This window comes from Dendropsophus ebraccatus, chromosome 13 (assembly GCF_027789765.1).
Source record: "Dendropsophus ebraccatus isolate aDenEbr1 chromosome 13, aDenEbr1.pat, whole genome shotgun sequence".
Lineage (NCBI taxonomy): Eukaryota > Metazoa > Chordata > Amphibia > Anura > Hylidae > Dendropsophus > Dendropsophus ebraccatus.
This window is the reverse complement of record NC_091466.1, coordinates 73,683,520-73,697,939: the sequence shown is the minus strand read 5'-3', so window position 1 is coordinate 73,697,939 and position 14,420 is coordinate 73,683,520. Positions and strand designations below refer to the sequence as shown.

At 42.1% G+C, this 14,420-nt stretch overlaps 2 protein-coding genes across 7 annotated transcripts in view; one reads left to right on the top strand and one right to left on the bottom strand.

The window, feature by feature from the left end:
• The window catches only part of NUMB (NUMB endocytic adaptor protein), a 67,930-nt gene extending 62,745 nt beyond the window's left edge, over positions 1 to 5,185 (top strand). For 3 of the 4 annotated variants that reach the window (XM_069949310.1, XM_069949312.1, XM_069949311.1), the window contains 4 exons: positions 403 to 720; positions 1,201 to 1,341; positions 1,845 to 2,015; positions 3,303 to 5,185. In XM_069949310.1, the coding sequence (XP_069805411.1) occupies positions 403 to 720; positions 1,201 to 1,341; positions 1,845 to 2,015; positions 3,303 to 4,018 (1,346 nt within the window). In that variant the 3' untranslated portion in view covers positions 4,019 to 5,185. The remainder of the gene's footprint in view (positions 1 to 402; positions 721 to 1,200; positions 1,342 to 1,844; positions 2,016 to 3,302) is intronic. The other variant, XM_069949313.1, reaches the window with a different exon arrangement.
• Positions 5,186 to 11,348: 6,163 nt separating this feature from the next.
• The window catches only part of PAPLN (papilin, proteoglycan like sulfated glycoprotein), a 61,624-nt gene continuing 58,552 nt past the window's right edge, over positions 11,349 to 14,420 (bottom strand). For all 3 annotated transcript variants that reach the window (XM_069949750.1, XM_069949749.1, XM_069949751.1), the window contains one exon: positions 11,349 to 13,865. In XM_069949750.1, coding sequence (XP_069805851.1) covers positions 13,708 to 13,865 — 158 coding nt within the window. In that variant the 3' untranslated portion in view covers positions 11,349 to 13,707. The remainder of the gene's footprint in view (positions 13,866 to 14,420) is intronic.

Genomic DNA, 14,420 nt, shown 5'->3' with positions numbered 1-14,420 from the left:
TAAAGGTTTTGTCCACTTTGCGCAACCTCTTTTCTGATCCATGCTTGGACCCCCCCCCCCCCCCAATATTCACTTGCAGTATAATGGAATCAGATGTCCCATGTAGCAAAAAATTGGTTATTACACAATACAAATGAATGGGCTGTCTGTGTAATACAGGGGCAGGGAACCTTGGCTCTCCAGCTGTTGCAAAACTACAACTCCCATCATGCCTGGACAGCCAAAGCTTTAGCTTTGGCTGTCCAGGCATGATGGGAGTTGTAGTTTTGCAACAGCTGGAGAGCCAAGGTTCCCTACCCCTGGTGTAATAAATGGAAATGTTGGTTAGAGATTCCCCCGACTCCGATGATGCAGTGTAATCTGCCCCTTAGTCTAATTCTTCTCTCGTTTTCTGTGTTTTAGTTGTTGTCGAGTTTGAACCAAAGCCTGTAATACCTGCCGTCACCACGTCAGCCACAGTGACAGTGACAGCCGCCCCAGCCCTGCCATCATCGCCAACTAATGACAACCATGGCTTCCAAGAGGTCAAAGATGGCAGCAACCCTCACATGATCCCTCGCAGACACGCGCCTGTAGAACAGCTGGCAAGGCAAGGCTCTTTCAGAGGATTCCCCGCACTCAGCAATAAGATGTCTCCTTTTAAACGGCAGCTGTCTCTGAGAATCAATGAACTACCATCCACTGTGCAGAGGAAGTCTGACTTCCAGATTACCAACCCAGGTAGGACAACGAATGATCATGTACAACACTAATTTAGTTTCGTAGAGGAAGATGATCCCCTATTTAAAGGGGTACTCCAGGGAAAATCTTTATTCTATCAAATCAACTGGTTTGAAAAAGTTATATAGATTTGTAGTTTACTTCTATTTAAAATTATTAAGTCTTCAGTACTTATCAGCTGCTGTATGTCCTGCAGGAAGTGTTTATTCTTTCCAGTCTGACATAGTACTCTTTGCTGCCACCTCTGTCCATGTCTGGAACATTATTTATTTATTTATATGTATATGTGTAATAAATATATATATATATATATATATATATATATATATATATATATATATATATATATAATACACATATAATTTATTTATTTTTTAATTAAAATTAAATCATAAAAACACTCCCCCCCCCCCCCCCAGCATCTTTGTTATAATGTCATAATTTTCCTCCCTATATTTTTTCTTCTTTCTTGTCTTCCAGTTCCTGAGATAGAAGCAGAGACAGACAGCATCAGCGCCTTGTGCTCGCAGATAACTAACACTTTCAGTGGGCCGCCCGAGGACCCCTTCATGTCTGCGCCCATGACCAAGCCCACTACACCACAGTCCCCACCATTTGAAGGTCTGTACTGGATGAGCTTTGCATGAAAATCCCTTTTAGATTTAGGCCAATGGGGGCATGATACTGTAGTTTGCCAAAATTGTTTTTCTTTCAGATTAACTGGGACCAGAAAGTGCCAGAGATTTGTAATTTACTTATATTAAAAAAAAAAATCTCTGTCCTGCAGTTAGTGAGGTATTGTTTCCTGTTTAACACAGTGCTCTCTGCTGCCACCTCTGTCCAGAGCAGGAGAGGTTTTCTGTGGGGATTTGCTGCTGCTCTGGACAGTTCCTGACATGGACAGAGGGGGCAGCAGAGAGCACTGTGTCAGACTGGAGAGAATACCCAACTTACTGCAAGACATACAGCAGCTGATAAGTACATTTTTTTATAGAAGTAAAACACAAATCTATATAACTTTCTGGCACCAGTTGATTTGAAAGTAAAAAAAAACCCTTTAATGTAAGAGTTTCTGCTATGTGCATGTCCCTGCATGGACTAACCTCTTCATTGTCATGTTTCAGTGAATGGCACTGCCTCCGCATTCACGCTGCCTGCTGCTAAGCCGCCTGCACAAGTCACTGTGGCCCCCCCAGCCGCCCCTGTCCGTGAGACCAATCCATGGGCAAATGCTCCTACAGCATCTGTCCAGACGGTTGCTGCCACCGGAGCGCCGCCTGTGGCCACTGTTGTTGGTAAGACAACATTACATAGACTGCACAAGCTCATTCACATAACTGCACGCTTCTTGCTAAACATAGAAACGGTTTTCTTTCCTTCCTCTGTTGGGACCCTGTACTTGTCATCTGGTCTGTAGTTTAAAGGGAACCTGTCACCATGAAAATGCTGCCTAATCTATCACCATCAAGTTATAGAGCAGGAAGAGCTGAGCGGATTGATATATATCTTTATGGGAAAAGATTCAGTATAACTTGTATTTATTGTTTGAAATCTCTGATGTTTCCATGCTAAAGACCATTGAGTGACTCCGCCCACTGGACTCCTTATCACAGAATGAGCAGGGATTTCACTCAACATATTACAAGTTATACTGAATCTTTTCCCATAAAGATATATATTAGTCTGCTCAGCTCTTCCTGCTCTATAACATTATGGCGATAGATAAGATAGTATTGTCTAGGTGACAGGTTCCCTTTAAAGGGGTTAGACCTTATCATGAGTGATTTCCTGAGTTGCTTCACCGATCACAAGAAGAGAAGTCCAGATGTCTCCCACATAAATGCCACCACTCCATTCACTGTCTATACTGACTTGAACATTGCTGAGTTCAGTACTTGGCAGTATCCGAAGTTCCCATAGAAGTGAATGAAGCTGTGACTGAGCATGTTAATGTTAAAGGGAACCTGTCACCCCCCGTGCCGGGGTGACAGGCTCCCGACCCCCCGTTAGAGCCCCATATACTTACCTAATCCCGCCGGGTCCCGCTTCTGAAGATGGTCGGGTGACGGAGATCTCAGCCGCTGCAGCCCGGCGCGCGCGCTGAGAGATGAGTCCAACACCCATAGAGAATGACAGGAGAGTCCAGCGCTCCGTCATTCTCTATGAGCGCTGGACTCATCTCTCAGCGCGCGTGCCGGGCTGCAGCGGCTGAGATCTCAGTCACCCGACCGGATCCAGAACCGGGACCCGGCGGGATTAGGTAAGTATATGGGGCTCTAACGGGGGGTCGGGAGCCTGTCACCCCGGCACGGGGGGTGACAGGTTCCCTTTAAGGATGTTTGAGTATTTAAAGGTGTTGTCCACTATTACATAAAGAACAGCTACTTTTTTTTTTTCCAAAAACAGCATCCCCGTCCTCAGCTTGGATGTGGGTTTGCCACCTTAATTGCATTAAAGTGAATGGAAGTGACCTGCAATACACACACAACCTGAGGACAGGGGTGGCGCTGTTTCTGGAAGAATAGGATAAACCCCTTTTAAGATCTAAAGTTAAGTAAACATTTTTTCATTGTTATTTTCAGGCTCTGAGTTTGTATCCACACCCACTGTGGTCCAGTCCCATCACAAGCGGACCCCCTCCGAGGCAGACCGATGGCTTGAAGAGGTCTCCAAAACCGTTAAGGCCCAGCAAAGACAATCCCCTGTCCCTGCTGGGGTCCTCCAGGCGCCGCCCCTCCTGCAGCCTGTTGTTGCTGCTGCACCAAATCCATCTCAGCCTTATCCAGCGAACACCTTCATAGCTCCACCACCTGTGCCGGTCGCCATAGTCCCGACTATACCGCCGACGTTCATGCCTGTGCAGCAACCTTACCCTGTAGCGAATGGGATGAACTACCCGGCTCCTAGCGTCCCGGTTGTTGGCATCACCCCTTCACAGATGGTGGCCAATGTGTTTGGTGCCGCCGGTCACCCACAAGTCTACCAGCCGAAGCCATCGCCGGGCCTGGTCAAGCAACAGACATTCCCGACCTACGAGAGTAATAGCACCACCAGCAGTCCGTTCTTCAAACCACCTCCTCAGCAGCAGCAGAATGGCTCCGTGGCTTTTAACGGGGTAGACGGCAGCGGGTGGGAGGTGGGCGCCAAGCACCACCCAGGCCAGAACTCATCTGCCGCCATAGACCCTTTCGAGGCCCAGTGGGCGGCTTTAGAGAGCAAGTCAAAATCTCGCGGTAACCCGTCTCCAACCAACCCCTTCTCCACCGACCTCCAGAAGACGTTCGAGATAGAACTTTAAACGACGGATGCAGATCTACAAAATGGGGACTGGTAGAAGAATTATTTTTTCTTATATACTTTTAGAAATGGACCAATGAGGGGCCTGGAAACGGCAAAATTCACAAAAATACCTAAAATTATATTATTATACTACGAAACCACGGGAAATCATCAGTGTTCTTCAGATCTTTCATAGGCTTCCCTCGCCAATCCCATCGGAGAAGATTCTGCACTGTGGTCATGAGACTTAAGGTGGAACCTGTGAAACATGGCTACACAGCAGAGATATGACTCTCTGCAGGAGCAATGTAGTAGTGCCTGAGCTTCCAGATTAATATAAGAAGATGATATATATGTATATACACAGATCTAGGGTTGTTATATGGCGGATGTTACGAACCCCGGTGCTGCCTCGGGGGGCTGCAGTGCACTTCTCCGCACTGGATTGCAGCCCCCTACTGGTGGCCAAAGGGAATAAAGCCAAAATCTTTATTTTTTATGCAGATATTTTAACTAGTTTTGGGTTATTGGTTGTATAGGTTTGTAAGTAATCTTGCCAAAGGTTAAAATGAAAAGTGGGTTCAGTCCCTAGTGATGTATATAAGATTTGATTTAGCTGCTAATTCTCCGAACTGGACCGCCTGTGGTTTTATTTTCACGCCGTACGTCAGATGTTCTAGTCATTGCTTAAACAGTCCAGAGCAGTGACCTATCAAAGGAAAGAACAGTATTTGCTGGCGTAAAAGCCATAGCAATATAACCTGTCTCTTTATCATTTCTTCCACAATTCAATATTGCCTAATATAATATATATATGTATCTATATAAATGTCATTTCCTTTGACAACCTGCTGTTCTTTTTTTTTTTTTGTTTTTATATGTTTTATATATTTTTATATATTAATATATATATTTTCTCATATATATTAATATATACAGTTTCGAGTTTTAATAGACCTGTTATGCTCAGTATATCTATTGACTTATACAGCCTTTTTTTTTTTTTTTTCATTTTCTTTGACATTATTCACTATTTCCGCGTTCTTTTTTTTTTTTTTTGTTCATCGCTTCCTGTATACCTCAATTCACACAGAGATTCATCTTTTATCTGTAAGTTTCTGTCTTACAGTCATATATGTATATTTGTACCAATTTACTTTAACAGAATAAACATTGGTGGTGGAAATTGTGACTTTCTCTTTTCCTACTTTTGTTTGTTCCTGTGTGTATATTTGTGTGAGTGTGTGTGTTTTATATATATATACACACACACACAAACGCGCGCTCTCTTGGTAAAAGAGAGATATATGTATTACTTTGTTGACGTGTGTGTGTGTGTGTGTATATATATATATATATATATATATATATATATATATATATATATATATATATATATATATATATATATATATATATATATATATATATATATATATATATATAATGTGTGTGTGTTTTAAAAAAAACTAAACACCCACTCCTTTGTGCACTCACACAAGGAAAGAGACCTGTTTATCATGTAGGTTGTATATCTGAGTGCTAATTATATTATTATTTTTTGCTAATTCTATTATCTGCAGCTCTCCAGGAGACAATGCTCTTTATTATACAACGATTCAGTCAGTATAATATCACTGTGTGGCTTCAGATGTTTTGGTGCTGTGTGACAGGAGAGCTGACCGTACAATGCGAGCACCCCCAGGATTCTGTGTTGCTGAATGTGGATGTGCAGCAGCTGTACAAATACGCAGTGAAGGGAGACACCTAGTGGCCATATGTATGTTTGGTTTTTTTTTTAAACTAAAAACGTAAAATAGGAGTATATTGCAAAACTGCTTGTGATCACAACTAGAAACTTGAATTGAGCAAACTTTAAGCAATCTTTGATTAGTGTTGGCTGCTGAAGGATCCAGTCTGAGGGAATCCTTGAGTGCTCAAGTTTTCTTAATTCTACTGGAAATCCCACTAACCAGGATGAGGAACCTTGGCTTATAGGGCAGGGTTTTCCATCCAGGTTTTGGATTTCTTTTGTGGTAGCGGTGTTCTTTTCTTGACTTTTTATTTTTAGTAGTCACTCTATGGGTCGGCCGTAAGGTAAGTACACAGACAAATTACACACTTGCATGTAAGAGAATTGTCTGAAATTTTTGATCGGTCATGGTCTCGATAACGAGACTTCTACCAAAACTAGATACAGCTGAGAGAAGTGTGCGGGTGTGAGCTTCATCTCCCAGCGTGCTGTTCAATCCAGTTTGTTGGAGGAGATCGGCTCTATTCTAAGTCTATGGAGACCAACTCCTGCAACAAGTCGGACCTAGAGGTTGTGGAGAGTACTATATAGGTATCTATATATAGAGTCGGGGGAAGCCTGTGACTGTGTGCTTCATTCTCTTCCATCAGACTAGAAATAAGCAACTAGAGCATGCTTAAGTCCGATCATTCTGAATTTGAATACTGGTGGCTGGAGAAGTTGGATGCAGCCCTAGGGAGTCCTGGAAAACAGATACAACCTATGGCCTTCAGACTGGCACTTTCTGTGTTTTGGCTCCTCCAGCCTTAGAAAAACATGGCCACTTTCTTCTAGAGACAGCACCACTCTTTTCTCCAGTTTGGAGACAACTCCGTTCCATTGAAGTAAATGGAGCTTAATTGCAAACCACACCTGAACTGGAGACAACAGTAGGGGGGAAAGTGGCCATGTTTTTGTAGCGCTGGATAACCCCTTTATGTATAAAGCAAGGACTTCTCCTGGATCCTTTCCTGGTCTTGTTTGTAAGCTATAAAATGCAGGTTTGTTTTGTTTTCATATTTATATGTTTAGTGTTTATATAGAGAAATCTTTTCTTCTGTCAAATATCATTATGTTATTATAATATCCTTTATTAAAAACTGCACAGCTGGTGGGTAGCACAGGGGAACCCTTCCTGTGTCCCATAGACGTGCTGGTCGCTGACCCATGTGGACCACTTTATGTTGGAATCCGAGGAATTGTCTATAGGTTGAACAGGGAGGGTTTTTTATGGCTGTGATGCCACAGTAACCTTGTATAGGCCATGAGTTAAAATCTCTGGATGTCTGGATCCCAGCCTTGCCTCTGTTCATTGTGCAGTAAGTGTAAATGTACGTCTGCAAGCTTTATTTGATGCCATTTTTTTTTCTGATTAAAGTAAATGAAAAGCAAAGATACTTTCTTGCAAAAACAGCACCACTCCTGTCTTCAGGTTGTGTGTGGTATTACAATACAGCTCCATTCACTTCAGTGGAACTAAGCTACAAAACCCCAACACCCAACCTGAGGAGAAGAGTGGTGCTGTTTCTTGAAGAAAGTGGCTATGTTTTTCTAAGGCTGGATTCACACCACAAAACTTTGTTGATTTTTTTTTTTAATGGACACAAACGGTGAACTTTTGTGTCCCTTAAAAAAGGATCTGTTTTGATTTTTTTTTTTTTCAATGGAAAAACATCCATTTTTTTTTTTTAAACTAACAAAAAAACTTAGTCAACCTCCTTGTTGTCTGTTAAAAAATAAAGATGAAAAAAAATTTGAATTGCAAAAACGCAGTGTGAATCCAGCCTAACCCTTTTATTTTTAAAAATGGTGAGTAAAAAAAACCTGAAAACTAATTGTAACGTTGTTGCTCCTCCTGGTCTGACCGCTTTGAGGCCTAAATGTCAGCAATGATAAATGTTGTTTGTAAGGTTGGTTCTTACCCAGCTTTGCAGGGTGGAGCCTTGTCATGGGTCCGTGACATTGACCTATACAATGACTTGATATTCCTTTCTTAAACTGGTTACTGTCTGTTGCATAAAATGGTTTTCTCTATTGGTTAATATTATTGGCTGTATTGTAACGTTAAAGGGAAACACCAGGAGAATGTAAATATCCAGGTCTGGCAGGTGATGGGAACATAATTAAGAATCTATGCTTGCCTGTCCCTGTGCCCCCGCAGCATCCCTAGCTCACTGACAGCCACCTGTCTCTTTTTTTTTTTTCTCCCAGCATTGTCAAGTCCTGATGGAAAGTACCGACTCAGCCAGTCAGTGACTACAGTGTTGTCCGACCCCAGTCACTCACTGGCTGAGTTGACATTTCTTAGCCGGGACGTAATGTTGTGGGAGGTCCATGAGCGATGGGGGCACAAGGACAGGTAAGTATAGATTCTTATGCCCCCCCCTACCCCCTGCTGCCTCTGGATTTTTACAGTTCCCTGGAGTTCTCCTTTGATTGCACATAAAAAAAACCAATCTTCATGTTTCATTAGCATGGCACCATACAGATTGTTCCTTGCTGTGGACTATAAGCTTGTTTTCTGCAATTCACGTTGTTGGTTTTGTTAAGATTTTCTTTATGCACAGGACTGAGCATCTGATCACAGCTTCAGACAGTCATTGGCTGAACAGGCACTTCCTATGGGTTGTGACAGAACAGACAGCAAGGACCGGCACAGCTGTGGGGGAGCAGGAGAAGGTGAGTACATTTTGTTGTGTGTTTATATTTTGTTTCTTACATGTGATTTCTGTATTTGCTATGAACTAAAACAGTTGTATGACATCCGAGTATGAGGATTTTAGGGCTTGTACTAACAATTGTTTAGTTTTTTAAGGTGAAATCTTTTAAAGAGGTATGTGTTAAGTTTTTTTAAAAGGGGTTATCTCAAGAATTGAATCTCATAATCCTGAGGGTTTTAGTGGTCAGACCCTTGTGGAAACCTATAATCTTGCAGGATTGATGATAAGACCCAATGTGGTTCACACATGGTCTCATAATAAATATGAATAGACTGTAGAAAATGTATACAAAACTAATGCAGATGGCTATAGCAACCATATTCTAGCTTTAAATTGTAATTGTTAAACTGATGGCTGATTGCATATAAAATGTTTTACTTCCAAGCTCAAGTGTCAAAGAGGCCGTGCTGAGCTGCAGCATACATACCTCCTGTCTCCCCCACCCCTCCTTTCATTGGCGGACTGATGTACAGGGCTCAGTGCTTGAAGCCAAACCCTATACATCAATCATGCAGGGTGGGGGAGATAGGAGGTTGCATACTGCAGCTCAGCCTGGCCTGTAAGTGTACAAAATATTTTTCCCCCTAACTTAGCAGACAGGCATAAAATTATGATATATTTCCAAGGTGTCCGTGTTCTAGTCCAGTATTAACCACCACTTGACGAGACTTTACTGGTGTCGAAATTTTAATATATCCAGTATAAACTTATAAACACATTGTATAAATATAACAAAATACAATTTTTCTCCAAGAGCAACATATATATGAGTCAGTATAAAGTATTACATTCCACAACCACTTTTTTTTTCTCATTTTTAGCATAATTTCCACCGAAAATATTGTATTGTAGCTTTCCTATAGAACAAGAAAACCTTTTATGATAAACAAATATGAAACATTTCTTTTTTTTAAGATAAACACCAGTTCCGGGTATTTTTTCGCTTACTAGTTACAGTAAAGCGCAGGCCGACAGTCACTGAAATACAGGGTGCTGTGTACACCATAGGCAAGAATGGTTGCAGAATTAGGTAGGTGTGTGTGTGTGTGTGTGTATATATATATGTATGTGTGTGTGTATATATATATATATAATATGTATGTATGTATATATATATATATATATATATATATATATATATATATATATATATATTTGCTATTATCACTGCAGCCTGAGCCACATACTAAAGAATCCCTCCAAGCCTGGAAAATCCCTCTCTTAAAGGGATTGTCCAGGAAGGATGTTTTCTGGAAAGGTGGTAATCAAAAAAACCATACCTTTTACCATCTTACATTCCATGCCACTACTGGTATTATGCCGCCCCGGTCCCTGCTGTGCGGTGATTGGTGCTGGGATGTCAGCTGACCTATGAAGCACCATACAGCGGGGACCAGCCCGACATCATGTCAGCAGTGGTGTGGGAGCAGGGCAGTGTATGCTTTTGGGGTTTTGTTTGTTTGGTTTAGTTACCCCTAAACAGGCATATATCTAAAAGATGTCCTACCTGGACATCCCCTTTAAGGATTTATAATGCACACAGCACCTTGAAAATTGTATGTCAGGGATTGTAGTTTTACTATGTGTAACAGTCTGTCTGGAATATTCACTTTAAAGAAACTTTTTATTCTCACTGTTAAAGGAGAAGTCTGGCCAAAAGTATTTTTTTATAGGTTGTTACTTATGGAAAGTTAGACAAATTTCTAATGTACATTAATTATGGGAAATGCATATACACTGCTTATTCCCTAAATTTATTAGATCATGGGGTGTTAGAATTCTCATAAACAGTGACGTCACGACAAAGGTTGTAATTCCTATGGAGTGTCCAGCAGGGGGCGCACTAATATATATATATATATATGTCAATGAGTACCATTGACTTCTATATATAGTGTGCCCCTGCTGGACACACTATTGAATCTATGGATGTGTATGTAAAAATGTTATGTACAGTATGTTTTGATTGAATACATTTATGGAATACTTTGGGGAGCAAGTGTCCTTGCTCCCCAAAGTATCCCATAAATGTATTCAATGAATACATTTTGGAGGGCACTGAGCAGGGAGAGAGAGAGGTGCCTGTGCATCTACCTCCCCCCTCCCTCCCTGCTCGGTGCTGGGCACATATACACAGTACTACTCCTCCCATCATCTGCTCATAGTATGAGCAGATAATGGGGAGTAGTACCTGTGCTATCCTCATCACATCGCCGCCCGCGCCTGTGCCTCCTGCGTCAGCCCTCCCCCACCCCGCAGGGAGGCCAGGGACATTGGGAGCGCTGTGCTCCCTGCGGGGTGGAGGAGGGCTGAGGCCGGGTAGTCAGCGGCGGGATTGTGTGAGGAACGGCCCTTGTGTGAGGAGCGACGCGGGCGGCGGCAGGGATGTGATGGGGATAGCACAGGTACTACTCTCCCATTATCTGCTCATACTATGAGCAGATGATGGGAGGAGTAGTACTGTGTATATGTGCCCAGCACCGAGCAGGGAGGGAGGGGGGAGGTAGATGCACAGGCACCTCTCTCTCTCCCTGCTCAGTGCCCTCCAAAATGTATTCATTGAATACATTTATGGGATACTTTGGGAAGCAAAGACACTTGCTCCCCAAAGTATTCCATAAATGTATTCGATCAAAACATACTGTACATAACATTTTTACATACACATCCATTGATTCAATAGAGTGTCCAGCAGGGGCGCACTATATATAGAAGTCAATGGTACTCATTGACTTCTATATATAGTGCGCCCCCTGCTGGACACTCCATAGGAAATACACCCTTCATCGTGCTGTCACGGTTTCTGAGAGAATTCTAACACTCCACGATCTAATAAATTAAGGGAAATAGCAGTATATGTGCATTTCCCATAATTAATGTACATTAGGAAAATTAAAAAATACTTTTGGCCGGACTTCTCCTTCAAGTATAAATGAAACTTTAACCCATTAACTTAACACATTTTAAATATAAGATAATTGTCATATATATATAAAAAAAACAAAAACTAAATTGAAACAAAAAAATATTTCATATTGCGGGTTTTAGGCCTTTGTTGTTATATAATGTAGTTTTTCATGCGAGTGCTGTGATCTATAATGTTTACCAGCACTTGTACCTGCATCGCTGTAGTGGTGGTGTAAGGTGGTGCAGTATTGTCTGTTCACTTAAAGGGAATGTGTCATCTAATTTTCTTTTACTAAAATTTGTTCTTTTATTCTAATCTGTTTCTATTTATGACTTTATTTTTTTATTTATTTCACCATTTCTACATTGTTATGGTGTCTGCTATATTGCCTGGGCTGTTTTTAACAGCATATAGTGACATGTTTTACAGCAAGACTCATGGACATAGATGACGATAGACAGACTCTTTCCCCTGAGGTGAATGGGAGACATTACTGAGCACGCTCTGTGACCTGTGAAGAGCTGCTATTGTCTCCTATCTACTGGTGTCATATGACACTATTGATACATCATGCCGGGCGGGGAAACATTGCATGTCAGGGCTTCCCTGTCCGTACGGCCCATAATTTATAGGATGTGTGAATGCAGCCTTATTATTCCTAACCAGCTTTTTAAATCCTAAAAATCAGCCAAAAATGCAAAGTATCTGAGTGTCGGTAATATTCTATCTATATAGGCCTAAGGTCACCCTATACAATATCCCTACTCTGCAAATACACAGTAAACAACACTATAATTAGAGTTAATAACACACCTTTAGTACATCAGGACGCACTAAGGAGGGAGGAGTGATAATCTTTCATAGTAAATCCTATTTCTTTCCCTCCTGCCCTGTATTTATCAGTTTTTACATACTTACATTTAGAGACACTTAAACAGAAATCTATCGGCACTTTGGAGCCTCCAACAAATCGGTGATTTCCATAACCTTACAGCAAAGATGCCAAAAGATTCCCTTTAAATTCTTAGCTTTAGCTTACCCGGGACCAAGGGAACACTGCTATTTAAAGAGGAACTACCAGCAGGTTAGACAAATTTAACCTTCTCATAGCCCCCTATAGCGCCCAGGAAGTTGAGGAGGATTTGTGTGTTGCCTTCCTCCTCGGTGGCGGTCGTGCATTGTTAGTCTGGGTAAATGCCAGAGCACCGTTAGGAGCATTGCTGCGTCATCTGGCAGGCTAGGCTAGATGACGCAGCAGTGCCCCTAAGTGTGCACTGGAGTGGAATTTTTCCCACCACTAACAGCACAGGATCGGGCAGAGGAGGAAGGTAACACACATACCTTCCTCTTCCCGAGCATCATAGGGGCTATCTATCAGTAGGTTAGTCTAACTTGCTGATAGTTCCCCTTTAAGTCACATTACCGGAATTAGTCTCTCACAGCTATATGTGTTGATGTGGCCTCGTTCAGATTATGGATCAGTCTGTATTCTAGATGTAACAACCAGTCCCCTCAACTTCTTGTATCATAAGTAAATATGGTGCTGTACGCTGTAACACATGGGACATGGGTAAATACACACTAGACAGGTTTATTGTAGACATTTTGCATGGCTTTGTGTGGGTTTTACTTTCTCAATTGATTTTGATTCCATGGCAAATCTGCAACATGTACTTTACAGACTGTAACATCCACCCCGCAGGTCAGTTTTGGTTCCCGCAGTATGGCTTTGGCTCCAGCCTTAGATGCCATGTTGTACCCCTGGGTAACTAGAATCATGTGACTGAGGTTTTACAAAAATTGCTGAAACGTCATGCAACCTATGGTAGTGCATGATGCCACACGTCACAATACAGCATCTAGTCCTGTTATACAATAGGCCGGGTCATGAATAGTTTATGGTTGTAGGACTGTCCTGATATAAAACAAAAATTCATGAAATCCCCAAACTTGATTTCCTCACTCTTGTGTGCTACGGTTCACATTTACCAGAACACCTTATGAGTTTACACTTTATCATTCTATATCTTATAATAAAGGCGGACACAAAACTTCTCTAAATCTTAATTTTTAAGAAAGAAAAAAATAAATGCAACTTTTTGGGTAAAGTGTAAATCCCAGATGGTTGATACATATAGACATGTTGTAGGTTATGCTTCATAGAGCGACCTCCTAGCTTACGCTGTATCCGCTTTCAGAATTTACACATCTAATGGTATAGAGGCTGATGCGGCGGCTCCGGGTTATTTGCCGTCTTTTTAGGCCTGGATGAGTGTTGTAGATGTCTCTCAGCCGTGGTGTCTGTGTGCTGAGCGATGTCTGGAGCAGCTGGCACAGCAGAAGCTACTGTAGTACTCATTGGCACAAAGCTGGGCGTAAACTATAAGGTCACAGTTGGCTAATTCCGGGTGGTCCACGCATTCGCTGTTGGGATCTGTGGATGAGGCTGCGGAGAGGGGGGGGGGGAATTAGCTTTGTAAATCGACAGATCCTAATTTTTTTTTATTTAATTTGGCAAATGAAATCAACCAGGAAGACTCCAGTTACTTTATGGGGCTTTATAGTTTTAACAAAAAGCCTTCTAATTGTTTGTTCGTCAGCTGATCAGCTCTTCGGTTGACTATCAGCCCTTGTAAAAGGGCTTTAAATGAGAGAAACTTTTGACGAGAAACTTTTGACATGTCTGCATCACTGAAGTATTACTATCAGTCAGGGTCTCAGTGTTGAGATACCCATTGATCGCCCCAACTTAGGGCCGTATTACACAGCCCAATTAGTAATGTAAACGAGTCTATCTATCATTAGCGATTTCCATGCAGCCCTTGCTTTAAAGAGGACCTGTCACCTGTGACAGGCTCCCGACCCCCTGTTAGAGCCCCCTATACTCACGTGATCCCGCTTCTGGAGATGGTCGGGTCACGGAGATATCGGCGCCCGAGGCCCGGTGCGCGCGCTCCTCAGATGAGTCCAACACTCAGAGAATGACGGAGCGCTGAACTCT